General features: G+C 43.4%; 2 protein-coding genes across 7 annotated transcripts in view; one reads left to right on the top strand and one right to left on the bottom strand.

Annotated features, from left to right (window-relative positions):
* Positions 1–511: 511 nt before the first annotated feature.
* Positions 512–15999, bottom strand: ZMAT3 (zinc finger matrin-type 3). 5 transcript variants are annotated; one of them, XM_021544333.3, is made up of 6 exons: positions 15816–15999; positions 10459–10784; positions 8857–8976; positions 7001–7167; positions 6789–6889; positions 512–5815 (listed from the first exon to the last, which is right to left on the bottom strand). In XM_021544333.3, exons 2-6 carry the CDS (start codon positions 10726–10728, stop codon positions 5604–5606), a joined length of 870 nt encoding a protein of 289 aa, XP_021400008.1. In that variant the 5' UTR covers positions 10729–10784; positions 15816–15999; the 3' UTR covers positions 512–5603. The 5 variants fall into 5 exon arrangements, with proteins under 5 accessions (XP_021400008.1, XP_021400007.1, XP_021400005.1 ...); XM_021544332.3 differs by having other exon boundaries at positions 15820–15998; XM_021544330.2 differs by lacking the exon at positions 15816–15999 and adding an exon at positions 14383–14442 and having other exon boundaries at positions 10459–10785.
* A 196-nt stretch (positions 16000–16195) lies between these two features.
* The window catches only part of PIK3CA (phosphatidylinositol-4,5-bisphosphate 3-kinase catalytic subunit alpha), a 42153-nt gene continuing 30706 nt past the window's right edge, over positions 16196–27642 (top strand). Inside the window, exon 1 of one of the 2 annotated variants that reach the window (XM_021544337.2) lies at positions 16196–16241. The gene's annotated coding sequence lies outside the window, so the exon portion shown is untranslated. Of the gene's footprint in view, positions 16242–16685; positions 16951–27642 lie in introns of those variants that run through there. The other variant, XM_021544338.3, reaches the window with a different exon arrangement.

Here is a 27642-nt window from a genome sequence, read left to right as displayed (position 1 = left end):
TCTCTGCTTCCAAGGCTCCACTCAGAATGTCCTTTCAGTTTGGAAAGTCATTTATGCTGCACAAGTATTTGCTCTTCTGGAGCCCTCAAGTAATGAAATGGGGAAAGAGCACACTGGTAAAAAAACGTGCAAATGTAAGTATCAGGCTCAGCCTGTCCCCAGCTTTTCACAGTCAGAGTTGAAAGTGGTTCAGCCTGGGGCTGCTGCAGAGCTTGTGCTGTCCACTAAGGGGAAAGCACAGACAGAAACAGAGCCTTTTGTGCCCCTCCTGCCTCCCACCCTGCCCCATGCTGAGCACTCCCAAACCCTCCTGAAGCCAGGACAGCTCTGAGCTGGCTTTCAGTAACAGCTGGAAGTACACTGACCCTCCTCCAGAGTAACAAACTCTACCTTGAATTATACTCCTTTATCAGTGTGTGAAAACATATTCATGTAGTTGCACTCAGAGCTGGGCTAACTCAGTCATTCCTAGTCCAGCTATGAGCAGCAGCAACACCAAACATCAGGGCTGTGCAATGGTAAGAGCAATATGGTTTATTATATAATGAAGAAGAAAAAAAAAATTCATTTTCATCAAGTATTCCCTTATGGGGGTCAGTACAATATAAAGGAAATAAGGAAAAATGTACAAAACAACCTGACAAGAAGGCTCTAGATGAAACATGTTCAAAGCACTTGCAAATGGTGTTGCTGGACAGATGCAGAAGGAAATGAAATCAAGTAATTTTTCCCCTGCAAAATACATATTGAAAAACTGATTTTATTTTCAAAAATTCAATTCTATCTTTACCTGCAGATATTTCAGGTAAGCTGATACAATTTTAGCTGTGATACATTTTTTAAAGGAGAGATTCCCAGAACTGTTTGACCACATTTATTTCAAAGTGGATTTTATTTTCCCTTCCAACTTGATGCAGGTGGTAAGCCCAGCTCAAAATAAAAGAAGTTTAGCCACTAACTTCAAACAAACCAGGTCCATATTTCTCCATTTTCTGTTATCCAACCATGGCATTTGTTTTTCCATAATCAGCAACAGATCTCCATTTCATCCAGAGCATCCTTGTATATGTGGTTGCAAAATTTAAAAAACATTCACAAAAAAAACACATATAAAACATCAGCAGTGAGAAATTCCTGAAGGTTTTCAAGTCTTGCTCCTAACCCAACTAAAGTCAAGGTACTTCAAACTATTTTAGCTGGAGCAAGACCAAATCCTTACAGATCCAGATAAACGGTCCTCAAAAAGCAAAACCATAAGAGTGTTGTAATCCAAACGGAGGAGTAAGAGACAAACTTAGTAATGTACCTTGCCTGGCCCCAGCCAACAAAATATCTTTGCCTTGGGTATTTCATTTACTCCTGACCCAAGCAAGATTCCCATTGTTTACAGTGAGAGCATCACTTAAGTAATGTAGCAAAGGGACATCAAGCATTAGTAAGCTGAAATATGAATCCATGCTTATGGCAATAGTTTTCCCTTCTAATGCCCTATAATAGGCATCTAGGAAAGGAAGTAAGCAGCTTTACAGAAAAAAAAATCTGCGTGTTGTTGCACTGATGACCATCCTAAGCAACTCCACAGAAGTTTTCAGTGTTCCTTTCAATGTGCATGAAGAAAGCAAAAAGTCAAAACCAGACCAACGTTAGGCAAGATTATAACAGATTTACTCATTAGTGCAGAATGCAAAACAAAAGCTAATGCTTAATACAAACAAAATAGTATCGCTTTCATACTCCTCACAAGTCATGGATTCCACATGGTTTACTTCTTTGCCTTAGAAGAAATGAATGTTTAAATGAAGCATGAACTTTGTGTCTCTAAAAATAACATCCCAAGTTAGCAAAGGAATCATTTGAGGAAAAAGAAATTGGAAATTGACATTTGATAACAAGTTGCAAGGAAATCCCCATTTTGTTTAGCATGAAAAGAAACAAAGATCCATGGGCCAGATCTGGTTGGGGGGGTTTGCGGTGGGGTTTGCTGTTTGGGTTTGGTTGGGTTTTTTGCATCAAGGGAAAGAAAACAATAGCTATGTGGGAGGAAAAACATTTTCACAAATACAATAAATAATTGCTCTGATCCAAAAGCAAAGTGCGATGTAGAATTTTTCCACTTAAAAACAACCTACAGCATAATGCCTTAAATATTAACAAATCAATTAGTGGTCAGCACAGTAAAATAAATATGAACAGATTGATTTACATTTTGTTTCTAGCAGCAAAGGTCATTAACCTACTGGCCAATGTGACAGCTTCACAGAAGTCCTGTTTCTTAGGTTTGGTACTTGGTTTAACATCAATTGGGTCTGGAAAATGGCACTTCAGCTGTACAGTGTTCTCCCCAGCCCACCTACATCAAAAGGGTTTGCCCAGAATGTGTTTTCAGTATTTTTTGAACAGTGGTTGGAGAACACCTTTCACAAAAAGAAATAAAATCAGGATCTACTCAATGTTGACAAGTATGAGTTTGGGTTGTCATGAACCCTAAGGATAATGGGGAGATTGGGCGTTTTCTCTTTGCAGTAAGCAACTTCCTATGCTGAAAAGGGAGTGGGAAGATCACAAGCCATTAAGCAATGCTGAAGAGGGTGAGGAAAGCTTTGGTAGCTTGCAGGAAGGGCCACAACAGAGCACTGGGGCAAAGGGAGTCTCAGCTGCTTCTCCCAGCAAGACATCTTTCCTTCCATGGAGGAAATCTGTCCTACCTTGTCACTTGAGTCCCACTGCCTGCTGTACATCTGCTCTACAAGCCACCACTCTGAAATTACGAGGATGATCACATTCACTTGTACTCCCTTGAACAGAACAAAGTAGATTCAGGCTTCTCTGCTCAGGGCCGACTGAAGCCACTACTCCAAACCAGACTCAGCCCTACGCAGAGAGGAGCCTGCAAGAGCAGTTCCCTGCACATCCCTCACACACCCTCTCAAAAGCACCAGCACACAGCTGGGCTGCATCTGCACAGCTGGAGCAAACCAGGTTTTGACACCTCCAGCAGTCACTGGAAATGCCAAATGAGGAGCAGATGGCTGGGCTGGGAGTAGGAGCAGTAACCAAAGCTAAGTGGTGAACAGCTGATTTTTTGGGACACGTGAAAGCAAGCAAAAATGCCTCCTCATCTCTAGCAATAAGCCAGACAGCAGCAGTACTGACAGCTCCTCCAGCTCATATTTCACAAAGGGTTGTTTTTCTGCTACTAATTGCAGCCTGTAGGAAAAGCCATGCTTTAATTTACAGCCAGAGGGGTGTTTAACCATAATGCAGGGATCACTGTGCTGAAGTACATTGTGGTAAGGCTCATCTAAGTCCCTCTGTCCCTCTGGACAGTAGTGTCAGACTGGCAAACCTAAGGACAGGACACAAAGAGAAAACCAGAGCCCTTCTGTCAATAGAATGATGGGGAAAGGCTGATGAGAGATTCTGGAAAGGCAAATGTTCTTCTAAGGCTACACAGGGGGTGAGGCAGGGGGCAGGAAAGCACAGCAAAAACAGATTTACAAAGCTGTCAGAACTGTTCAGTGAGTGCTCTACAACCTGGGCACCTGCTCTACCTTCTCATGTGCTCCAGGGCACAAACCCCATTTAACTGAGTTTTGCACAAGGGAGGGGAAGGAATCCCATTCATGAGGACACCTATTCCTCTGTGTCTATCTGCAGGGCAAGGATCAGCACAGAATGATCTAGGGAGTTGTTTTCAACTACTTTGCAAGCACTCACCTTGCCTGGATTCAGGAAGGCTGCATTCAGCTTGTATAGCTCCCTGATGCTCACTCAGGGAGCTGAAGAAAACAACAGTCAATTTCTGAGGAGCAGCCAAGTGCAACAAACCTTTTGAAGATGGACTGGGAAGATGAATAAAGTTTACCTGGATTTTTTTTGTTACTCATTCTTCATTTTTTAAGGCAAGCAGAAAGTCCTTCTGGAATGCAAGAGGCAGGATCAGAATGGCAATAAAAGGAGGTGGGGGAGCTACCTTCAACACTATGCACTAGGTACAATTCATCCCTGCTAAAATCCTACTAAAACTAATGGAGCTGCATCTAATTCCAGCTGCCTGAAGAGGGGTGAGAGATGAGCCATGGTGCTTCCTGGACCGTCTCTCTGCACCTGCCACTGAAGTCAGTGAAGCTACACCAGTGCACAGCTCCAGCAGCACAGTGGGGGATCAGGTCCAACAAAAGCCACCTACGTGCTGCACTTGCCACTTGGAGACACTGTGAACTGGATTCCAACCACAGCTCCTCACATCTACCCAAACAAGCAGAAGAATAATTGACAGTCCTACGTCTGTTTTTTTCCCCTTCCTACTTTTGCTAAGGAATATCAAAACAGACACACACACACCTTTTGAGTTTGCCTAGGATTCAAAAGTTGCTTAACAAGTTTCTTGAATACTTCCATGAGGCCAAAAAGCCGTTACTAAAACAATTATCACCCTGACGTTTAAATCCTACGTAACTTTGGATTTTTGATGGTCCCTAGAATAGTCAAGTATACATCAAAGAATGGAATTAAAACCCATCCTGAGATGGAAAAAGAAAGAGTGGGGGGAAAGTCAACCAATATTGGCAGCGCTAGTTCAAAGCTAGAAGTTTCATCTTTGCTAGGCTTTGCCCAGGGAATGGTGTGGAAGTGGGACACACCAATATCTGTTACACAGATTTCAGGCAGCCTTGCTTTTCCAGAGTAAGGACTGCAGGCTAGAGACCAATTCTTGCTCTCCTCTACATTAACATGCAAAGAAATCACAGCTGACAGCTCCTTCCATCTATTCTCAACCTCAGTCTAAGGCAGAATCAGAGCACAGCGCATCTCACCTGAGCAGGTTTGCTTTCCAGTTCACTAAGCCACTGAGATCCCCAGAGATTCTCTTCAGGGGGATGAGCTACATCCATGGTATATTAAGGTGTCCAGGCAACAATATCAAGAGTAGAAGAGTATTTCTGAATGGGGCTAATCAGCTGAAATCCATGTCAGATGTTCAGAATGGAGTCTGCATCACAGAGGAAGCAGTAAGAGGCAAGATCCTCCAAGGAGAAGAGGTATGCACAGCCTTTCTACAAGGATGTGGAAAGAACCTACTCTGGACTGTAATGGGGGCCAGAAGCAGCAAAGTGTGGACAAATACACCACCTAATTCACACATTGACAGGCCCTACTCCTTCCCCTCTTACAAGCTGCCCAGAGATTCAGTCTGCTGTAGGGAAGCATTCTGGAGCACTGCTCTGTGGTGTGCCAAGAGGGGAGTGGGCTTTGCACACAGTCCACCCATGTGGTAGGACCACAGAAGTTTCCAGCACTTCTTGGGCTTTGCATATTCATGCAGAAGGCTGGGGAGAAGACACAGTTCCTCCCCACCACTCAACACAATGAAGAGCCTTAGATAACTAGCAAACAAACACCGAAAACACTTCATGTCCTGCACAGCGTCATCCTGCCGACTATGATAGAAAAAAAATCTAACCATACCAGTAAGTTTGCAGGTGTTACATGTACAGCTCGAGAGCACACTCCTACCCAATGGAGCACAAAGCAGGGCATGTGGCAAACAGCAGGCGAGAGACAAGCTGCTCTAGTTGCAAACTACTGCCGAGGGCGGCGCGTCATTGGACGTAGCCCAGGTTCTCCATCTCGCTCCTGTAGCGCTGCTCGGACACTTTGCTCTTGTGCTGTTTGCTCTCCAGGTGCTGCCGGAACTCCAGCTCCTCGCTGGCGCCCGCGTTGCACATGGAGCAGTAGAACTGCCCGCTGGGCGTCACGCACATGGCCAGGTCCCGGGGGATCCTCTGGCGCGAGCGGGGGTTGAAGTAGGGACCTGGGGAGACAACAGAAAAGCCAGGTTTACCTGGAAGAAATCAAAGCTTGAGGCAGCTCAGTGACAATGCCTAAGTCCAAGGAATGACTGAAAAGCAGACAAAGGTTTGCTTCTTTAACAAATTAGAGTCAAGGCTTATTTTCCCCACAACTGCTCTGCTGATTTCCAGGTTGACAGAGGTGTAGCATACAGGACAGCACTTGATATTTTATAAAAGTGTCCCAGTCTTATTGAAAATCAGGAATCTAATAATTTAATTAATTAATCAATTCTTCTTTTTTTCCCTTTAACCATCTAATTGTAGAACTGGAACAATCTTTTGATTATAAGCTGCCTCAGTTTAAAACTCACAGAATTATATTTAATAGAACTTTAAAAGATTTATCTTTTCCACATGACAGTGATTAGAATGACATGATTAAACCAAGCTTCACCAGGATTCAGAGTTTCAGCTAATGTGTGCTTGTAAAACAACCTGTAATGAAAAAGAGAAATAGATGCCTGGCTGGAGACTGTAATACACTCTTTGAATCATAGTAAAGAGGCAAAGTTAGTATCTAACACCTGAGGAAGGACTCTATGCTAGGAACAGATGGTCTTAGAGGGAGGCTAACATGCTCTCTCATTCTGGTCATGAGAGTGCAAGTACAGGTTGATGTGCCACAGTAGGAGTCAACGCACCTGGCCACCTGCCAAGAAAATAAAGCAGGAAAACTGTCACCACTTAGAGACAGGCAGATGGTAAATTAAGTTACAAACTGAGAAAAAGAACTAACAAGCAGGCTGACAAAACAAAGCAACTTTAGCAGCTGGGGAAAAAAAAAACATGCAGATATGAAGGATCAGCAGAGCTTGGACCTGCTCCCTTCACAACCTGACTCTGCTAAAACAGACCTCAGAAACAGAAGAAGGACAAGTCTATTTATTATTAATTACTATTCCAAGTACAGAAGAGATGCAAGCGCCAAGTTACCTGTGTTGTTCTGAACCGCATACGTGTTTCTTCTGTTCTGCATCATCTTATATTCATTCCCTTCTTTCCTTGCCCTTCGTTTACCTAGTTCTGAGGCATCCCTGCAGATTAAACAAATATGAACAGCTGCAATTCAGAGTTTTCTAACAAAAGAACTATCAGAGGCACTGCCACATGCTTTCAGCCTGAGCATGAGGTTGAACAATACCTACGAGAATGAGTTATTCTGTGCCTCTGCAAGACGCAGCCGCTTGGCGTGATTTTTCCCTTGGTAGTGAGCCTGTGCCACAGCCGGAGAACTAAATGAGGCATCACAAAGCTTGCAGTAATCATTCTCTGTAGCCAAGATCACTCGGCCACCTGGTTTGCTGGATCCCATCTAGCAGCAAAGGGAGAGACAGCATGTGAAACAGAAGAAGGTTAAATCTCTGAAATATTTCAATCGAAGAGACTGAGAGCATTGCTGTCCTCATCAGACAGCAGGAGAGCTGGAATTAAAGCCCATGGATTAGGACACTCTCAAGTTGTCCCGAAGTGTTCTTACAAGAAATTCATTGTTCCTGCATCACCTCCAGGAGAGCCTGCAAATTCCTGGCCTGAGGTGGAGAGAAAAGCAATCTGAACAAACAGCTCTGCAACAGCCACAGAGGCTTGTTTACATCACAGCAATCATTTAACTCCTAACTGCTGGGAGCTGATGAGCAGTGACTTTCACTCTGAGGAACACCCACTGAAAGGCAGAGGTGCTTCTCTCTCCTATTCACAGTCCACCTAATCTCTCCACAGCACTCTCTCTTTACACAGTTCTGTGACCACAGCAAGAGGAAAAAAAAAAAAAAAACAGTAGCAAAGCTGCCAAACCTCTGATCCTTAACCTTCAGGTGGGAGAACACCTGGATCCAGACTTCAAAGGAAGGATCCAGTTTCACATGAGTAGCTCCTGCTATATGAAGGACACCTTCATGTGTCTGTGGAGTCAGACCACATCCAGTGACCCAGGCAGGAACCATGCCTCAGCAGGTAACATCCAGGGAAAAGTGTTTTGTAAACAGTGCAGCAGCAGTGATTCATGCAGCCATGTCACTGCAGCACTTGACAAGCCAACATTCTTTCACATCTCCTTTGATACTGTTCAAACTTAGAGACACACAGCTTTGACTTGAACCCTCACATGGCCCCAAAGGTATTTTTATTGCCATGGGCCATTTATTTCTTCCATTAAAAAACACACCACCAGATATCCTGGCAGGTACAACAGCCACATCCCCAGGCAGGACCCCACCCCATCCCAGTTCACATCTGTGAGCTGCAGTGCCAATTTACATGGGGCCAAATCTCCCTCTGGCCAGGAACAGTCTGCCACTCTGCAAATACTCTGCTTCCCTACAGGCAACACAGGCTTATGTTGTGGGGACTGAAAGGCAGAGCTTCAATCCCCGTGACCCTGCACAGTCACAGGCAAAAGCCAGGTTAGCTGTCACATTTCATGACAAACCTAAGGGATGAATTCTAGAAGGAGGTAACAAAAAACATATCTTTTTTCATCTAATGTGCCCAAAAGAGAATTAATCTGGATCACTGAGAGAACAATACATTCACTCTGCACACAGGAATGAGCATTTCAAAAGGAGCAACAAAAGAGGAATTAGCTAACAGCCCTGGGCAATGGGTGTAGGAGCACCAAAGCACTTTTTTCCTCACACAACAGAGGGATGATTATGCAGAGGATGCCACACCCTCACATCCAAATCCAATTCCAGCAATGCTGTTTTATACCTGCCCTTACACAGCTGTCATCAGGAGCACACTGGACTTACCTAGGAATCAAAATATTTGCCAGGCAGAAATAGAACATTTGAAGTCAAGCATTGTGCTGCAAGTGCAGATCAATATCTGCATCTTCAAAGGAAAGCAAACAGCTCACAACAGGCCATTTCCACCATCCTGTGCCACCACAAGGAAAATTCTTTCCCAACTCCTGTGGTAATCCACAAAGCCTGAGATCTGGTTATCCTTGCTGGGGTTAGGTGACAAGCAAGATGATCTCAGTCCCCTTCCCATGCCTTACCTGAGTTGGAAGGGAGACAACCTGAGGCGGGGCAGGCTCAACAGAATTACTCATCCTGGCAGGTGCAGGACAGCTGTTGGCAGCATAGTAATTCCGGAGTTTCTTACTGTGGTTTTTACCCTGCAAAGATAACCCAGATTAATTACTGTCCTAACAATAGTATCTTACTCTGAAAGACAAAGGATCCAGAGACTGAAATGAGAAAGTGTCCATGAAGGTGGCAGCTCAGGTAAAGGAGCTGTCACCCAGCTCTGAATTTAAGAGATGCAGGCATTCCTCCCTTTCTCCAAAATGCTCAACACCTAGAATGACTGGGCCCCATCTTCAGCTGATTTTCAATTAGTTTTTCAGTCTGATTCCATTTCACTTAAAACCAGTATTTTGTGTTTTAAGACTATCAACTGCTTTGCACCATTTTTTGATATGCCTAAACACACAACACAGATTTCATAGGACTGCAAACTTGAGTTAAAACATGAGATTGAATTTAAAACCCACTTCATATTTTATTTTTTCTTGAAAAACATATACCATATATGTTTTTGGTGTTCTGAAAACCTGATAGAATAACACAAGACTATGCATATGCACATTGTGGATGCATAGTAAGGCAAATGCAAGTTACATCCCCTCATGGCAGAAATTCTGCAGAAATAAGATGTTAAAAGTGTCACACCAAACCAACCTACCCCTTCACTAGCAGGATACCACTTTTTCAGTGCCAACAGCAAATCTGAAATCTGGCTCTGGTGTCCTGAGGTTATGGACAACCACCTTTTTGCATTCACTGGTGGAGAAAGTCACTATCTCCAATTGCAAATACAGCACTAGCTAGAGAGGCTGTAGGAAAATGGGATAATGCAAGGCTGGCATGTTGTATCTTTCAGCAAGAAGCATATGCAAAGAGTCCTTACCCTATTTCAGAAAGCTCAACAAGATCAACTCAAACAAAATAAATTTGATCTAAGCCAACCCAGCTGAGGAGAGTTTGCATAAAAGGCCCCACCAGATCAGTGCTGTGCATAGCCTCAGAAAGGAGACCCTGATAAACACATGGCAGCAGCCCCTTTCCTAATAGCACACCTGGATCCAGCAGAAAACACTTGACCAGGCCTCACAAAATCATGTCTGGAATCAGAAGGTCAATTTTACTAAACTAGTGTAGATATCAAATACAGGTTGCATAAAACAAAGGAAAAATCACAAGTGCCTGCTTTTTCACCCATGCCATATTGGCACCACTTCTCTGTCCCTATGGACAGTGTTTTTGCAAAAAGCTCCAGTAACAACACCTTAAAAGAAAGCACTGCAGCATGCCTGGACAACCAGCAAATCCAAGCAAGGTGAAGATATGTCTACAGAGCAGTTTCAGTCCATAAGGTAGTGCAGAGGAAGCTCCAGATGAGCAACTTGAATGCTGCTGCTGGTGTGCAGCACACAAAACCCCCTCAAGAAGCTGAGTTAGTCCTCCTGCATTAGCCCACACTTCCCTCTGTGCTACCACAGCAACGCTGCTGGCAGTACTCATGCTGGCACAGGAATGTCTCCACAAGCTGCAGATGCAGCAGCCCCAAAAGCTGTGCCTCCTGCTGCTCTTCTTACCTGGTAATGAGCCTGGGCTTGCTGGGCCGAATTCAGAGTGACATTGCAAAGCTTACAGCACAGGGGCTTACATAGTTCCTCCAGCATAGGGTCCTGCTCCACCACCTTGGCAAGTTCCTCTTCTTGTGTGTGATGAAAGGAAGGCCCCAGTCCGAGAGACTTTGGTGGGGACAGTGGTGAGCTGGCTCTTGGCCTTGTAGCCACTGACATAGGAAGGGATGAAGGCTTCTCAGGATGAGGAAGAAGTTCTGCTTGCTGTAGAAGAATCATTGGCCAGGAAGACTATGGGCATACTAATGCTGAAGGAGGAGGAGTCTTCTTCAGATCTAGACCAGAAAGAAAAAAATGCTGAAATAAGCAACAAGAACAGGAACATCAAGGATCCAGGGGCAATCCCTGTAACTCCACTGCCTCTACTTCATGCCTTTTCGAAATGCCAAGCAGGATAAAGTCAGTTTGCAACACTTTACCGCCCATGGGAACAGCAGCATCCCAGACAACCAGGGCCACATTACAAGATAGTTATATAAGAAGTGGGTCCCCTGGCACCTTCCTGGCAGGTGAAGATTCCTGACACCCACAGCACCTGACAGCAGCACTCTCTCCCCAGTGCTCCATGCCCACAAGAAGTGGGCACATACACCATGCACAGCACACAGAGCTGTGTCACTGGGGGGATACATCCACCTTCCACATCCTCCTTTGGAAGCCCAAGGACAAGATCACTCTCCAAGACCTAAACAAATATTACAGCAGACTACTGCAATGAACATTTACTAAGAATCCAAATACTTCAAAGCAGATTTATTGTATATAGGTAGATGCAAAAAACATAAACACATGTATCCCTCAAATACTCACAAAGACTTTCCTGAGGAAAAGCTTTCCTCCAGTAAGACAACAAAAGAGAAAGAGTGGGAATGAGCTGGAGCACACCTTGTTGTACAGTCAGCTGCCAAGGGCTCTCCCCCATGGTCTTCTTGAACGACCTTGAGCTATTTTTCACATTCCATTACTAACTACAAGCAATGCAACATTTAGAGCTACATCTTCTTCTGCAAAATGGAGAACTTATCTCATATTGACTTTTATTCAATTATTTCTCAGTTAATTCAAGTTATTAGAACTAGCGCCACATTTCCAACAAGAGGTTCTGAGAGATTTATTTAATTAAAGTTTATAAATCTCATCTACAGCCCAGTTGAACATCCCTAGAATAATACAGAGCAGTGACATTATGAATTAAGGCATAGCTACTTTTGTTCATGTCTTATTAGCTTCTTATCATAACAAATCCTGTTCAGTGCCACACTGGGATCAAGAGAAGCATTATCTTGGCCTTTGCAGATCATTCCCAGCTAGGGCTGCATTGGCACCAACCATGTTTATGCTCTGGGCTTTGTTCATTTGTTTAAGCAAATAAAGAGACACATCTGCATTTTAAAGCAACACTTGTGAAAAATTAGGGAAAATTACATGAAATGCCACTAAGGAATTTTGTTCCTGAGTCGCCTTTGAAAATAGGGACTTCAAAGGCATTTAGGAACCTAAAGAAGCAGATAGCATTTATCTGGGATAACTTCCGGGATTTCCAACCTGCTAAAATTAGCTGAAGATAAATACCCTCCACACTCAAGCTATGGAAAATCCCAGTTGAAGCCTGCAATTTTAGGTACTGTATTATCTTTGGATCTCTCTTCCCAGAGACGTCTATGTTCTGCTAGGAAGAATAAAACATAATTTAAATGAATGAATGGGACTAAAGCATTCAAGTGACAAAACAATCTCTGAAATGTTTCTCTCAAACCCAAACTTACTCTAATACAAGACTGGAGGTAGTTCACTAATTACTAATATTAAAGGTAAGGAAAAAAATTATTTTTAAAAAAAGACAGTATGCACTGGCTTGGGGACAATGTTTTAAGGCAATAACAGAGCCACCATGAGTTTTCATGTTTATATTATTCCTCCACCACCAAGGATCTGCAAAATTTCAGAGTAGAATCCACCACAAAGAAGGAAGAGGATACACAGGAATGGTGCTGCAAATCATCCATCAGCAGTGTAAATTCTTTAGTGTTACCTAACCCCTTTTCTATTTTCAGCACACATGACCCTGGTTAAACAGAACAGAAGACAACTTTTTTATCTTTATTTTCCTCAACTAGTACTCTGTAGACAGTCTAATTTCTGTGGGACTACAGATGGAACAAGTTCATATTCATGTTGGTTAAATACATCATAACATAGGCCTATCAAAGCAGTTTAAATCAACTATGCAAGCAGGTACACATGCCAGCTAATTTCAGAGTTTTATTACACGAGTATAATTGGCCCCTTACCTTAAAATGAGGGTAAATTATAGCCAAATACTTTGTAGAGCAACATAAAGAGATGTACAGTAAATGGCAATTGAGATTCATCTGCTTAATTTTGCATGAGCATTTGTTGCATTGCATTTTCTTGCAACTGTCACAAATGGGATTTGTCATACACAGGAGGGAACAGTGCTTAGGGAAAAGGTATAATGCAAGATTCTTAGTATATCTTTAACTGTAAGGTCATTTACTGTTTTTTAAAGTAAGCAGTTGTCTGAAGATAAAATTAAGGTTGTATGAGCAATTTCATAATAAGACTTCTTGATTTGGCTTATGCAATGTATGTAATTCTGGTTTTCCTCGGACAGTGATCTTTAACCACTGAAATTGCTCAAGTTATGTTCATTTCTTTCTTACTGGTATTATTTATAAGAAAAAAAAAATCAGCTTATTTCCAGGTTCCTTTAATCCTCCACTGCTGGTTGTTACAGCTACCCTGCACAACAGAAGGAAAAAGAACATTTCTAACTCCTCCTTTCCCTTCACATGAGAAGCTGTAAAATCTTTACCCTAGGACACAACAAAGGCACCTCCATCACCAGGGACCCCAACCAGCAGAGCCCAAGGCAGGGTAAGGATGCAGCTCTCCAGGGTGAGCTGAAGGAGCCATTCTGCCCCAGGACAGCACCTCTCAGATCCCAGCCACGCCAGGATACACTTCCACCCAATCCAGCTGTCCTTGAGTGGATGAAAGGGGGACAGGTGCAGAGCCCTTCTCCCTCCTTTCACCGGGGCATCCCAAGGGCAGCGCTGAAGGAGGAGACCCAGGCTCCATGAGTGCCATAGCCTGGTAATGCCCACCTAAAGAGCTGGAAAGGAGCTGGTCCTGCCTCAAAACTAAGGATGGGGAAGGCACAGCCTGACTTTCCTTGGTGAAAAGAATAAACCACAGTAAGAAATCTATGTGTCCACCAGAATTGTTTCTTAAAGGCAGCTGAGGCAACTAACAACAAAGATGAAATCTGTAGAAATGGTGAACAAGCTGTGAGTTCCACTGCTCTATCTTCGAGACAGGAGGCATTTCTTCTCAAGTTCACTCGTCTATCAATACATGGACATCTCTTAATGTAATTGTGCCAGAAAGTTTCCTTTGGCCACGCACCCGGCCTACACCCTTCTCCATGAAAGGCAGGTTGTTTTGTAACGCTGCAGGGCTTGAAGGCAGCACCAAACACACACACAGCATGCACAGCTCTACCTTAAGGTGCGCTGACCCTCCGCTGATGATACACATTTAGCAACTCAGAACCATCCCTTACGTCAACGGGGCTATCACAAACCAGGGTGTAAATCCCGACTCCCCGCAGGCATTCCTGCAAAGCTGCTTGCCTCGCAGTCTGGGGGCTGGAGAGCAATTTAAAAAATACATGCTCTGCTACCGTACTGCCCGGGCACCACCGCAACCTCAGGGCACCGCCGCACCGTTCCGGGAAGGCACCGACCACAGCCGAGAGGCAGCGACAGGCATCCGCATCCCCCGGGCGGCACGGGGAGCGATCCCCGGCACCACCCCGCAGCCCCCCGCGCACCCCGCACCTACCGGAGCGGAGCGGGCCGGGCCCGGGCTCGGGCGCTCTCAGCTGCGGGAAGTGACGGCGGCGGGGGCGGGCCGGGGCCGCGCCGCGCCGGGGCGGGGCCGCCGCTCCGCACAGCCCCCGGGCACCGCGGGGAAAACTCCTCCAGCAGCCGCGGGCAGTGCTCTTCGCTCCTGGCCCCTGGTTCTGCATAAATCTTTTTTCTTTTTTTTTTTTTTTTTTTTTTTTTTTACAGCAGACGTTACAATGAAGCTGATTTGCATATATAAACATCTTATTCATGCTGCTCGTAGCCAAAATGAGTAATGCTTTCCCCTCGAGCCACCAAGGCCTCACCCGTGTGGTTGGGCCACCCCGTTTCAAAGCATATGGAGTTTCTGTTGATTTTTCTCCCCTTTTGTTGGAACAAGAAAGTGCTGAGACGTCACTACAGGCTGAAACCATCACCCAGATTTTACAGTAGCCGTCAGCCAACCCACTTGGCAATTCATTGGTTTGACACACTGATTGTTACTAATTTGTGTTAGATCTTTTTAAAAAGTTCATTTAGCAGATTCATAGAATCATAGCACAGTTTTTGGGTTGGAAGGCCCCTTAAAGACCATCTCATTCCAACGCCCTTGCCATGGGCAGGGACACCTTCCACTAGCCCAGGTTGCTCCAAGCCCTGTTGAACCCAGCCTTGAACAATTCCAGGGATGGGGCAGCAACAGCTTCTCTGGGCAACCTGTGGCAGGGCCTCACCACCCTCATGGTCAAGAATTTCTTCCTAAAGTCTGATCTAAATCTGCCCTCTGTCCTATCACTACATGCCCTTGTCAAAAGTCCCTCTCTGGCTCTCTTGCAGGCTCCCTTTGGGAAGGATGCTGCAGAACGGAATCAGGAGCCGTGGTGATGTGGAGCCGAAGCAGCAAAGGGGCAGTTTGCCAGCAGGGATGCTCCCGGAGCCTGCTCTGCCCGAGGTTTGCTGGGTGTGTTCTGCCATGCCCCGCACGACTCCCACTTACCGCAGAGCTGCCTGCAGCGTCTCAGCCTGGCCACGGCTGTGAATGTGGTCCCATGCTAGACCCTGGGGCTTGGAGAACTACTCAAAGTAAGAGAATTCACCAACGCCCTCACCATGTTCACACCTGGCTCCAAAACTTGCTTATGCCATCTCAGTTGTTGAAAGGATAAATATCCCTTGACAATAGAGTGATTTACCAAAACGCCTTAACAATTAATAACAATTAATAACCGTGTCCTTCTTCCCTATCATCACCTCAGTGCCACCCTCACTTGTTGCATCTTGTTGGCTCTCACCAAGGTACCCCAGCCCGGCGTTCTCATTTCACACCCTGAAAACCCACACCCACTTGGGAGTGCGTATTTACGATGCTATTTCTCTTCGACTTCTAATTTGTACGGGCATTCGCTTGGCGGGCCAACAAAACACCGGACTCACGTACAGCGCCTTGATGCCAGTGGCAGCTGATTGTAAAGAAACCTGGTGGTCCAGAAGCGGGAAAAGGGTCAAGACTGGGCCAGCCGCGCTGAGATGTGCAGGGCACGGGGGTGTCACTGACATCAGGGCAGGACGAGCCCGCGATCCCGCAGCGCACGCCGCTCCCCGACCCGCTCCCCGCCACCGCCGCGCCCGCCTCCCCCCGCCGCGGTTCCCGTTCCGGCGGGCGGTGCCTTCCCCATCCGGGGTCAGCCCCGCTCCCTTCCTGTTATTCCCGTGCGGGAGGCGGCGGCTGTCGGGGAGCGGCTGCCGGCGCCGCTGCCGCCCGCGCCCGGGGCACAGGCAGCGGCCGAGGCGAGCGGGGCGGCCGCGGCGGCGGAGGCGGCGGCGCGGGGCGCGGCCGGCCCGGGGAGGCCGCGGCGGGCGGTGAGTGAGGCGGGCGGCGGGGCCGTGAGGGGCCGTGAGGGGCCGCTCCCGGAGCCGTGAGGGGCCGCTCCCGGAGCCGTGAGGGGCCGCTCCCGGGGCCGTGAGGGGCCGCTCCCGGAGCCGTGAGGGGCCGTGAGGGGCCGCTCCCGGAGCCGTGAGGGGCCGTGAGGGATCGCTCCCGGAGCCGTGAGGGGCCGCTCCCGGGGCCGTGAGGGGCCGCTCCCGGAGCCGTGAGGGGCCGTGAGGGGCCGCTCCCGGAGCCGTGAGGGGCCGCTCCCGGAGCCGTGAGGGGCCGCTCCCGGAGCCGTGAGGGGCCGTGAGGGATCGCTCCCGGAGCCGTGAGGGGCCGTGAGGAGCCGCTCCCGGGGCCGTGAGGGGCCGCTCCCGGAGCGCCGCTCGCTGAGGGCGTTCGGTGGCACCGTGGGCAGAGCTCTCCCGCCGCATCCCGCGCTCGGGGCGCTCGCAGGGACGCGACCCGGCAGAGGAAGAATAGCGGCTTGTTGTTTTCCAGCGTGGGTGTCTCCAGCCCTGGAGTGGAGCTGTTTGCTGGGGATGGGGCTGGGTGATGCCGCTGGGAGCACAGCCTCTCCCGATGGGTGTGTGTGGATCCTGCCGCACGAGCTTCCAGATGCGCTCGGCTGACAGCGGCAGTGTCTCGTCCCTGCTCCGTCTAAAACCTTCTTTCCTAGTTTATGCTGCCCAGAGATCGGTTCGTACTGATGTTAAATATGGAACTGCTGTTTCTTGCCGGTATTTGTGTGTTTTCTGGTAGACTCTATATTAGCAAAACTTTGGCCAAACTAGCACAAACTGCTTATTTGTTTTTCTTTGGGGCTTTTGTGGCTGTTTTCAATATTCCTTAAGTTATTAAGATATCAGGGCAATTACTTCTGTAGCTGTTATGTCTTTAATTTTTATAATTTTTGTGCGTATTTCTTTTCTTTTTTGACTAAAGACCTGATTGAACTAAGGTTGCTTTATAAGCAGGACCTATTCAGAACAAACAGGAGGCAAGTATATATACTTTAAAAGTAGACAGTAAAGAATATGATGCTTTTCTTGATTTAATTCTGCAGCAAACTTATAAAGGAGTGGTAAATTGGGTTCTGAGTCTAGATTTTGTAGAACTTAATAGAAGAGAATCTATTTTGTTTTGTTAGTTATTTATACTTTCACATCCCTGTAGCAATTCTGCAGCAAACTTATAAAGGAGTGGTAAATTGGGTTCTGAGTCTAGATTTTGTAGAACTTAATAGAAGAGAATCTATTTTGTTTTGTCAGTTATTTATACTTTCACATCCCTGCTTTGAGCTGTACCAGGTGTTCAAATTTATCACATTGGATAAAGTTATAAACTTTCCCATCATGATCTGACTCATTCTTTAGTTTCTTCCATCTCACAGTTAGTTTATTTTATAGAGGTGTACTCATACTTGTTGCTTCCATGCTGCAGTTCTATAATGCAATGTAATAATCAAAGTCCACTTCTTGTGTGTAAACTTTGGTAGTTCCTCGGAATATTCCAGTATGCAGGGTGATGGGATTTAATAATGTGTCTGCTATGAGGAACTGTCTGGATAAGCTGTTCCAAAATAAAGCCCCATGTGAACTTAAAGCTTCACAATAAATAGCTTTATTCTCAAAGAATAGCATTGGAAAACTTTCAGAGTTGTTAACTTATTTAGAAGCCTGTTTTAGCCAATGTAGAGAAAGCACACATCAACCAAGCTCACAGTGTTCACAGAGGAATTTCTGGAACCACACAATTCCTATGGGATCCATGGAATATTCCACTTTTCCATTAGGACAACGAATGCAGCAGGTCCAGAGCTGCAGTTGGAATTTGACTGATGAGATGCCCTGCATTTCCTAGGTGTTAACTGGTGCCATTCTTAGCAACCTGGAGACAGTGCTTAGTGTTTATTCAGGATAGGTGAATTCTAGCCTACAAATCCATCAAAGTGTTTTAATTGGCTGCTCCACATTGTCCTTCTGTATCCGTGGCAAGTTTATTCTGTTTGTTGTTGCATTTACTGCATTTACATTTTTTTTTCTTTCTGGAGTATTCTTTGGGAAAGGGGGTGTAGCTGATTTGTTTACAAAGCAATTGTGCTTTATTGGAAGCCATAAAGTGGTTCAATACTTAGTTAACTGTTTCTCTGATAATCACGGTATTCCTGCTTTCTGTGAGCAAATGGGGAATACTTCTTCCTGGGTAACTCTTTTAAAAAGTTGTTCAAAGCTTTAGAATATGAATTTCTGCAACCAGCAAGGAGTTCATGCTTTACGCTGGTGCTATCACAAAATGAACTAAGTAACCTCACAAGAGGTTTCCAGTTATTGGAAGAAAAGCACACCATTAAAAAGTGTTATGGCATAAGAAATGGACATCCTGATCCACAGATGCTCAGATTTGTGTGTGTGTGGCATGCTTTTTAATGAATTGCTCGTGTAATACAACTTAGAACAATCTTGATGTTCATCTTTAATTTCTTTATGAGCTAAAACTATCTATAAATGACTAGACAACAAGCCTAAAGCTGACATGAAGTCATCAAAAACTGTTTTCTTATATTTTGTTCTTAAAACATCAACTCATTATGCAATCTTTAAGATTTCTGGTGCAGGTTCTCTCTGGGTGTCAGGAATACCCCAAACACCTTGCAAATATAGCTCGTTTCCAAATGGAAGATTGTTGCTATTGGTTTTGTTTGCTTGTTGCAGGGGAGTGGGAGTTGGGGGAGGAAATTGGGATGATGATACCTTAGTTCCAAATCACACAAGAAATAATAGCAGCTCTAGACTGGTATCATGTAGCTTTGCTTTGCCTAGTGGAGTACATTAATGAAGTTAACAAAGACTGTAGTTAAGTGGACATTTGAAGAGCGTTGTCTTTGGGTGAGGGGAAGGTAAGATACTTTTTTTTTACTTCAGTACTAATGCAGAAACTGATTTTGTTATTTATAACTGGACAAAAATAATCCTGTAAAACTTGTCTTTCTAGTTTAGTCTTCAAATAACATACAACTAAGTTTTGTCTTATTACGTACTGGTTTGTAATTACTGAAAAATATGTGAGATCTAGTACATCCTCTCCACTGAGAAAAAAGTGGGCCATATCTCCATTTTTTGTGTGTATGGTAGAGTTCAAGGGGGAGCACTTGGAGGGAAAGAATAAGAATTTACACTTTGGCTAACTGGAGAACAGATGTGGCTTCTAGTGTGAGCTAAGGTTTGGGGGTTTTGCAGTCCATGCTTGTGGGAGTTTTGTCTCATACTTTTAAAAAGCCAGACATCCAGCTGCTCCAAGGGGATGATGCCTGTCTGTAGCTATGACTAGAAGAGGCCACAAAAATATTTATGCTAAAACTGGATGGGAATTTTCTTTTGCTCTTGAAGTTGAATGTGTCATGGCAAGGAATTCTCTTACAATTGTCTCTTTGTAGTATCCTAATCCAAATGGGAGCAATGGAGAGAATAGATTTGTTTCTCTCTGTATTTAATTGGACAAACATAAATCACATACATAACAAATGTATGTGATTTGTTTTGATTACAGAGTTGGTCAAAATAACCTCCAGAGGTTCCTCCCAAGTGAATTTGCTCTACAGATCTGTTTTGGAATGGTTAATGAAGTGTTAAATGAACCAGAAATAATACTCTGATTATTGTGTTTTGGTGTTTTTTTTTTGTTTTGTTTTGTTTTTTTTTTTTTTAATTTTTTTTTTTTTTGCTTTTGCAGCACTGGTATAATATTAACTTTAACAAAACCCAAACAAACAAACAAACAAAAAATCCAGCACAAAACAAAGCCCAGCTAGGGGATAGAGAGAATTAAACTGGTTTTAAAAAGAAAAAGAGTCATTTTTATAGATCCTGTACGTTAACTTGTAGCCATATAGAAATGCAGCACTGAGTACAGTTTATGTAATTCTGGATCTGACTTCTCAGTCTAAGCAATACTTAGCACATATGTTATTTTATATGGGATGTATCTACACTTGAATTCTATAAAAGTATTTTTCTAGTTAATTCTGGGCAGAGAATTTGTGCAAGGCAGTCTAAGAGGCCTTTGTACTTCAAAGAAGGAATGTGAGGGATAGTAGACATCATCACCTGTTCTCTATTTCCAGTGTTCTTAAAGCCAGCAAAGCAGGGGATAAAAGCACTTGGTGCATTGTGTCTGCTGAGGAAACTCCCTGGGAATGATTATAGTCTGTCTCTGGAAAACTACGCTCACATACCTGAGCTCCAGAAATGTAAAAACAAAGTTGTAAGAGGCCAGCTTACCTTTGCCAAGTTGAACAGGAAGAATGATGGAGCACTGGTGAAGCTTTGCCTGACTTGCAGCAATAGAAGTGGCTGCTTCAGTCGAGTTTAAGAACAGACAGTTGGGTCAAACATTCAGCTTTAGGTTCGGTGATCTCTGCTTTCATGTCCTGTTGCTTTTCACCAGTGGAGTGTTAGATAAATCCCAAAGAGATTTGGGTTTGTTGTTTGGGGTTTTTGTCTACTCATTAACACATTTGCTTAAATTAACTTACCTTCATAGATTTTTATGCAGGAAAACCTTGGCAGTTTTGCCTACACCTGACTGAAGAAAGATTTGCAGATGTAGCTTTTGAGGGTTGTGAACCACAAAGCATATTTGTTGAACACAGGAGACATACTGAATTGACTAAGACTGGCTGTAAATTCCCTGAAATTTTGAGTCAGCTGAGTCATATTTATTGTGGTAAATCTGTATATTCTGACCCTTTTCTAAGGGAAAGAAATGTAGAGAAACATCCCATGGGTTATTTCCTTTCCAACAGAAAAGAGAAAGCTGGATGGTTGCCTCCTAGATTATACAACATGTCAAAAACTTATCTGTCATTAGGACTTCACGGTTTTTCTTTTTCATACTCATTAGTCAGTCTTTTGCCAATACTTAATCTAGCAGTTAATGGTGATGAATGACTCTTGCCCAATATGTTCCAACACTGTTCCAGATTTTTAACTCCTGCTGTTAAATTAGGTCCCACTTCTTACAAAAACATGAATTTTCTGCTGAAATTACTATTGTTGTGTTGAAAAAATCAGCTCTTTAACTGTGGATCCTTGCAGAGGACACTAAATTATTGAATAAAGAAGTTACTCCTTGTTGCAACCTTGTTCCTTCTCTTAGCTATCAGCAATTAATAATGAAAAAGAATTCTTGAATGCTCTCAAAATGCAAGAAACTGAACAGTACTGAACTGAAAATATTCAAGATTCAGCATTTCTTGTGAGACTAATCAGCCATAAGTAGAAATACATGCCTGTTCTGTGATCTGAATCTAACAGAACAAAATTTCCAGTACCCTGGGACTTTGACATCTGACTTGCTGGAAAAGTGAGGAGATTGATCTCTGTAAAGACGTTGGCAAACAATATGGAATGCTTGAAAATACAAGTGCAAACGAGGGAGAATGAGCAGAGGGGTAAGGGCTTGTTTACCAGGCAGGCAGAGTGGAGGGGAATTGTTTCTTTCTCAAACTATTCCGTTTCAGTTCTGACACAACTCAATACATACACTTTCTGTGATGAGGAATGTTGTGATCCAGCTTCGGTGCTTGTGCCATTAAGATACTTTTCATTAAATCTGGAAAACACTTAACTTGACTCTTGACTACCGGCACAGTTTGAAAGACGGAAGTTAATGGTGCTAACAAAAGAACTTTCTAGATAGAGCTAACTTCCTCTGGGAAAAGGGAAGTCAAAACTAGCATTCCAAATACTCCAAAACACGCCTGTGGTGTCGTTAAACTGCTTAGACTCTAAAACATAACACTTAGTCATTTTTTTATTTATATTCCCAGCTCTTTACAGAATTATCAGGAAATGCTGTGACTAATAATAAAAGTGGAAGTGATACTAATACCGCTGAAAAATGCTCTTCTGCCTTTGTGGATGTTGAACAACCAGTTCTACTTACCAGTTTATCAAGGCAGTCTCTACTGGTGGGAGGGAAGTGATAAATATATTGTGTTTGATCTTCATGCAGTTTCATGCTGTCACCTCTGAAATCTTCAATTTTCAGGTGTTAAGTACTGTAAAAGAGTGCTTGTCCCAAGAAGGCTTCTGGTGTTTAAGAGCTAATTTTTAAGCAACAACCAGACATCTGGAATAGTCTTGATTATGATGTATAGTTGAGGATGTGCCTGTGAGTTCCACTGCCAGTCCAGCAAGTTTTTCACAAAGATCGATTTCTGATAAATTGCATTTGTATTTTAGTGTAAGATGGTAAGAAATGAAATTGTAATGCTGTAATTGGAGAGGATAAAGTTATACAGTTACATTAAGTTTTTGGATAAGAGATTGCTAGTTTAAAAAAGGGCTTAAATTGATTTTAACATTTTATTTGAGAAGGTAGAGATTAACACTTTTGCTCATGTTCAACCAAAGTTGAACATACAAAATTCTAATAACTTGCCTTCCTCTTCAGCTTGCTCTGAAATGGAGGATAAAGCACTGCTGTTGTTATCACTGCTCAGCAGCACTGCCTTGATCTCAGATAGCTCCACCTTGGGATGTTTTGACAATTCAGGAGCGATGGCATAAACTGCCACCAAGAGATAAAGATGAAAACAGAAGTGAACAGGCAATAAAATAGCAGAGTTTATACATGAAGGAAAGGATAGCAAAACCTATTCCTGACAATGGAAACTCTTCTTGAATATGTTGTCAAAGTGCTTTGTAATCCAGCTCTTCAGGTCTTCTTTCATCACCTCTTTTCCAGGCTTTTCATTGCACATCAGCAGATCGTGCAGTATCACAAACAGCTTCAGGGTGATACAAGAAGTGTAAGCATGATTATAGATTCCAGTCTCTTGTTGTCCTGGTATGTGAGCAGGCATTTATTTAAACAACAAAAAAGATGCTTTGCAAGATAGATATGCTTCCCTAATTGCTGTTTTTTTAATGGGTGGAAGTTAAATTCAAAACACTTGAGCTTTTGTTGTCTTCTGTTCTATTCCATGGTTAAACTTCACCAGGATGAAAACTAATTTCAGTATTTTTGAATATAGAAACCTAGAAAAACATTAATGAAGAAGAACCATCTATGTATTTAAAGAGTACTTCCATTTGTGTATAAATGTGTAAAATTTCCTCAATAACAGTGACTGATTACTACCAGTACCTTTTTGACTTTTTTAAAATAAAGGCCTTTCAATTTAATATATCCTTCTTACAGAGCTCTGATTGTAGTAGTAGGCTGCATGTGCCTTAGTCTCAAACCATTTAATCTGGGTATGAAAGTGACTTTCTAAACTGAGAAGCTGGAAAATCCTTAAACTACTGCAGAGATGTGGCTGATAGTCACTGCTTAAATACCTATGAGCTTATGTCACTTCTTTGGAAGTTCATGTTCACTGCAAACATTATCTATTCAGACAAACACTAGCCATTTCTTTCTGATGCATCAACTACAAATTGCTGGTATGCTGACCTTGTTAGAGAAACAATTTGGGTTACAGCTTGAAGTAGAGGAAGAAGGGATGTATAACACACAGCTTCGAGTTTCAGTAGCCCCGTGCTTACCATGCTTGTATTGCACAACATTGTTTGCAAAGCAGATGCTGTAAGGAAAGAGATAATAACATTTCCAGCATCTGCCTTAAACACTTGCTCAGTGGTGAAACTTCTTGCAGAAACACCAGAGCTACCTGTGCATGAGCCAAAAAAATGAAGCGTTTCAGTTCTGACCAAAGGTGATGCTTTTCACAGCAATGCTCTGTTGGAGTGTGTTATAGAACAGGTGTGTAACTGCACAAGCCAAGGAGTGGGGTCACAAAGAGGACTTTTGGTTTTAGGGATGTGTGCCTCGTATGAGCCACAGAGGAGACCCTTAATGACCACCAAAATAAGACCTGACCATGTGCAATGGTGAGACCACGCCCACTCTCACCTCTCATGCTAGTGAGGAACCAAAAACTACTCCCACTCTGCCTCATGCTAATGAGGATCTGGAAAACCACGCCTACTCTCACCTCTCTTGCTAATGAGGAGCCAAAAACCACTCAAGCTTTTCATGCTCGTGAGAGATGGTTTAAATCTGACTGGGAGTGAACCACTGGGATTTTGTCACCACTTTGAAGGGCACTGGAGGACCAGCAGGACACCACAGGATCCATGGTGGTGACTCTGTCTCTCTTGTTTGCACTCTCCTCTTTCCCTTGTACACTTACTGTGGCAGAATAATGTTGATATTGTTTAACAGGCATTTGGTTTCATCTGCAGCCTAAATTCTGCAGGGAACTTTAACATCAAATCATAACAGATGTTTCTAAAGTCATGTACAAGAATGATAGCCATTTGATTAAGGATGCTAAAGAATCCTGTCCTCTTTTACCAGAGCTGGTTTTGAGCTTCAGGCTGGAGTGTGCAGGGCCTGCTGACACAGGCAGTCACAGTGAATCATGTTTGTTTGCACTTGTTGAACCACAGATGCAAATGTATTGATGTCTTGAGCATCACGATTGTGGTATCCAGCCTGTAAATGCAGAGAAAAATGCTCTTCAACCAGGGTCAACAGCTACAATGAGAATAAACACTCCTTGAGGTTTCAGAGAAACTTTTCTTTGTAACTTATGTGAAGCAGTCAGATAAGTTTACAGAATTGGGAATTTAGTCTTGCAGTGTTGTTTCATATAGAAGGCTCAGTTTTCCTGTGTGCTTAGGTGCAGTACACCAGTGTGATCTGTGACCTTTAGGGAGATGAAGCCTGATGGGAGCAATTAATGTTGCCAAATTCTTTGCAGATGAATATTATCCCCACTTGGTGTGGGGGGTAGGCAGGACAATCTTGGTCTGTTGAAAATATTTTATGGAAAACTGTTGCTGTTTACCTCTCAGCAGGGTTATCATCTACTGCCAAATTAATATTTAGTTAATCACCATTGACTGTATCACAAACAAATGGTAAGGAGTAGGACTTCATTTGTGGGAGTAGGACTTCATTTGTGACTGACCCTTGAAAAGCTGTGGTATTTTCCTGTTGTGATTACAAGTGGAGGTAGACAACAGCTTCCACAGGGCAGGGTTTGCACGGCACCGAATTTGTTTGCTGCTGACTTATTCCATGTGTCTTTTATAGGATAACCTGCTAAGAACTGTGTGAGTTTCAATTGTTTATTGGATAAGTGTATTTAGCTGCAGAATTGAATTTTTTCATTGCAGTGGCTGTGCCTTTGTGTTAACTCTGCTACAAACTTCCTTCACTCAACAAATGGTTTTGAAAAGGGAGCTAAGGAGTAGCTCAGTGGAGAAAGCATTGTTTTAGTTTTTCAGTTGAGGAGTTTAAACAAAGAGAAAAATAAAACAACCTACTCTCATGGCTTTTGCTGAGGCATGTGGTTCCTTACAAATCCTCTAACAAAAATGAAGTTGCATGCTATCCTCTGTTTGCCAGTAAATAAAAGATAATGATTTCTGCTAACTGAACTCAGTAAGTCCATGCAGAATAAACCCATGCTCCTGTTTACTACTATTTGGCTGCAGAAGTCTGTAAAGATAGCATAATTGGGAAGCTAATTTATATTTGGATTACAGAACTGAAATTTCTGTTTCCAGTTCAGTGTTCTAGGTTTACTATTAAAAGTCTGTGAAGATGCAAGAATGGTGCTATCTACTGCCACTGCAAAAGCTTTTCTGGTTTTACACATTGGTTGCTTTCAGGGTCTGGAGTAACTTAATACAGCAGAAGCACTTTATCTCAATTTAAAGTTGCTGCCAGACTGCATCCTAAGAAATGTTACATGGGAAGTAAACAAGATACTGTAAGTCAGTCCGAATCTGATGTCTTTTTCAGCTGCTTCTCAGTAAAGAAAGGCTCACAGGATGACTATTCTATGTAAAGATGAATGTAAATTAATAATTGAACACTCTTGACACCGTTGCTTGTGTCAGAGAGGTAAGTGCAACTGTGTGAGGTCTGCAGTACCTCCAGAATTTATTGCAGTTCTTTCCCTGCCTTTCTGGGTAGGGACAGTTAGGAGAGGAAATCTTTCCTCTTCCTCAGTGCAACTGGAGGTTCATCATGCTGCAGCAGTTACTTCTAAAAGCCAAAGTGACAAATTTGGGGAGGTCAACACTGGGAGAGGCCCTGGATCTGAGTTACAGGTCTGCTACACAGCTGCTTATGTAGAGTGGGGGTTCATCCTAGACTGGAGCAGAGAACACCTGGATTAACTCTGCTCTGGTTCCTTGTCTGTGTGCCAGCACTTCCTGTTTTTAAAGATCCTGTTTACTGTCTGCATTCCAAATACCCCAGGAAGGTGGGAGGATGGGAAGAAACATGGAAAGAAATGTAAACAGCGTTATTTAAGGTGGAATTTTTTTTTTTTTTTTTTTTTGTTATATAACCAGTATTTGTTACTTCTCAAACCTGGTTTCATTAGTTACATTCTAGAGTAAGCTTTTGTTTACATCGTTTGGCACTAATTTCCAAAAGCAGAACTGCATGTAAAAGCTGACATTGAAATCATTAATATTTGCAGCAAGGGGCAGAGTAAGGTTTTGTGGTGTGCTTTGGCTTTGTGTTTTTCCTGGTGTTCACATAAAACAATGTTTTTCAGCCATGCAAAACGGAGTATTAAACAAAAATATGTAATCAAAGGAAAACCTTATTTCTATGGGTACGGAATGGCATGTTGCTCTGATTTTGTTAGCAAACTTTAAAACTTTTGATTTAAACAGCTTAAAAGAATTTGGGTGCTGCTCACTGACCTTCAGAGCTCACAGCCTACTGTGCAGGAGCAGCACAGAGCCAGGTGGAAAGGTAATTCTCATCCTGCTACACAGCAAGCCAAGCTAATTCCTGAAATAATGAGTAAGCAGCTATGTGAAGTGTAAATAGATGGTATGTTGCTTTTCTAATTTTTTGTTGTGCTTTATGACTACTAGTACTCTATAAATAAAAAAATCCTTCCTTTGAGTTGGTGGAGCTAGGGATGGAATTAGTGAATGATTTTGGACTAAAAAGGAAAATTTAATTCCAGGCTTTTCTTTGTTTAACAAAGAGAAAAAGTTCTGCCTTTAGCTGGAAGAAAATGTTCTAGGACAAATATTCTGCCTTTGGTATGTCATGAGATCCCCAGGGAGAAGGCACAGTCGTAGTGGGAGTTCTGGAGGTCACCAGCAACTTGAAAATGCTTCTTTCTCGTGATCCTGTTTTCATGGCTCCCAGGCAGTGAGGGAAGCTATAAACACTGTGCCTGCATGGATGGGGGAGGGCGAGCAAGGGGATTTCAGAATAAAAATTCACAAAGGACTTTGGTTCACTTGGAAAGGAAAAAATAGTCCAGCAATAGTAAATCTTTTTAAACTGATCATCTTGGATTTGTTTCATGTTTGATCCTGCAGCAACACAGCACATATA

This window comes from Lonchura striata, chromosome 10, assembly GCF_046129695.1.
Source record: "Lonchura striata isolate bLonStr1 chromosome 10, bLonStr1.mat, whole genome shotgun sequence".
Lineage (NCBI taxonomy): Eukaryota > Metazoa > Chordata > Aves > Passeriformes > Estrildidae > Lonchura > Lonchura striata.
Note: the sequence above shows the minus strand (reverse complement) of the source record. Positions and strands in the feature narration are given on the sequence as shown.

Excerpts from the sequence above, each read along its gene's own strand:
- ZMAT3 (XM_021544333.3), bottom strand. The coding sequence starts at position 10,728 with ATGATTCTTCTACAGCAAGCAGAACTTCTTCCTCATCCTGAGAAGCCT. Across the intron at positions 8,977-10,458 it reads AAGCCCAGGCTCATTACCAG|GGTAAAAACCACAGTAAGAA; the intron begins GTAAGAAGAGCA and ends TTATCTTTGCAG. Across the intron at positions 6,890-7,000 it reads GCACAGAATAACTCATTCTC|GGATGCCTCAGAACTAGGTA; the intron begins GTAGGTATTGTT and ends TTTAATCTGCAG.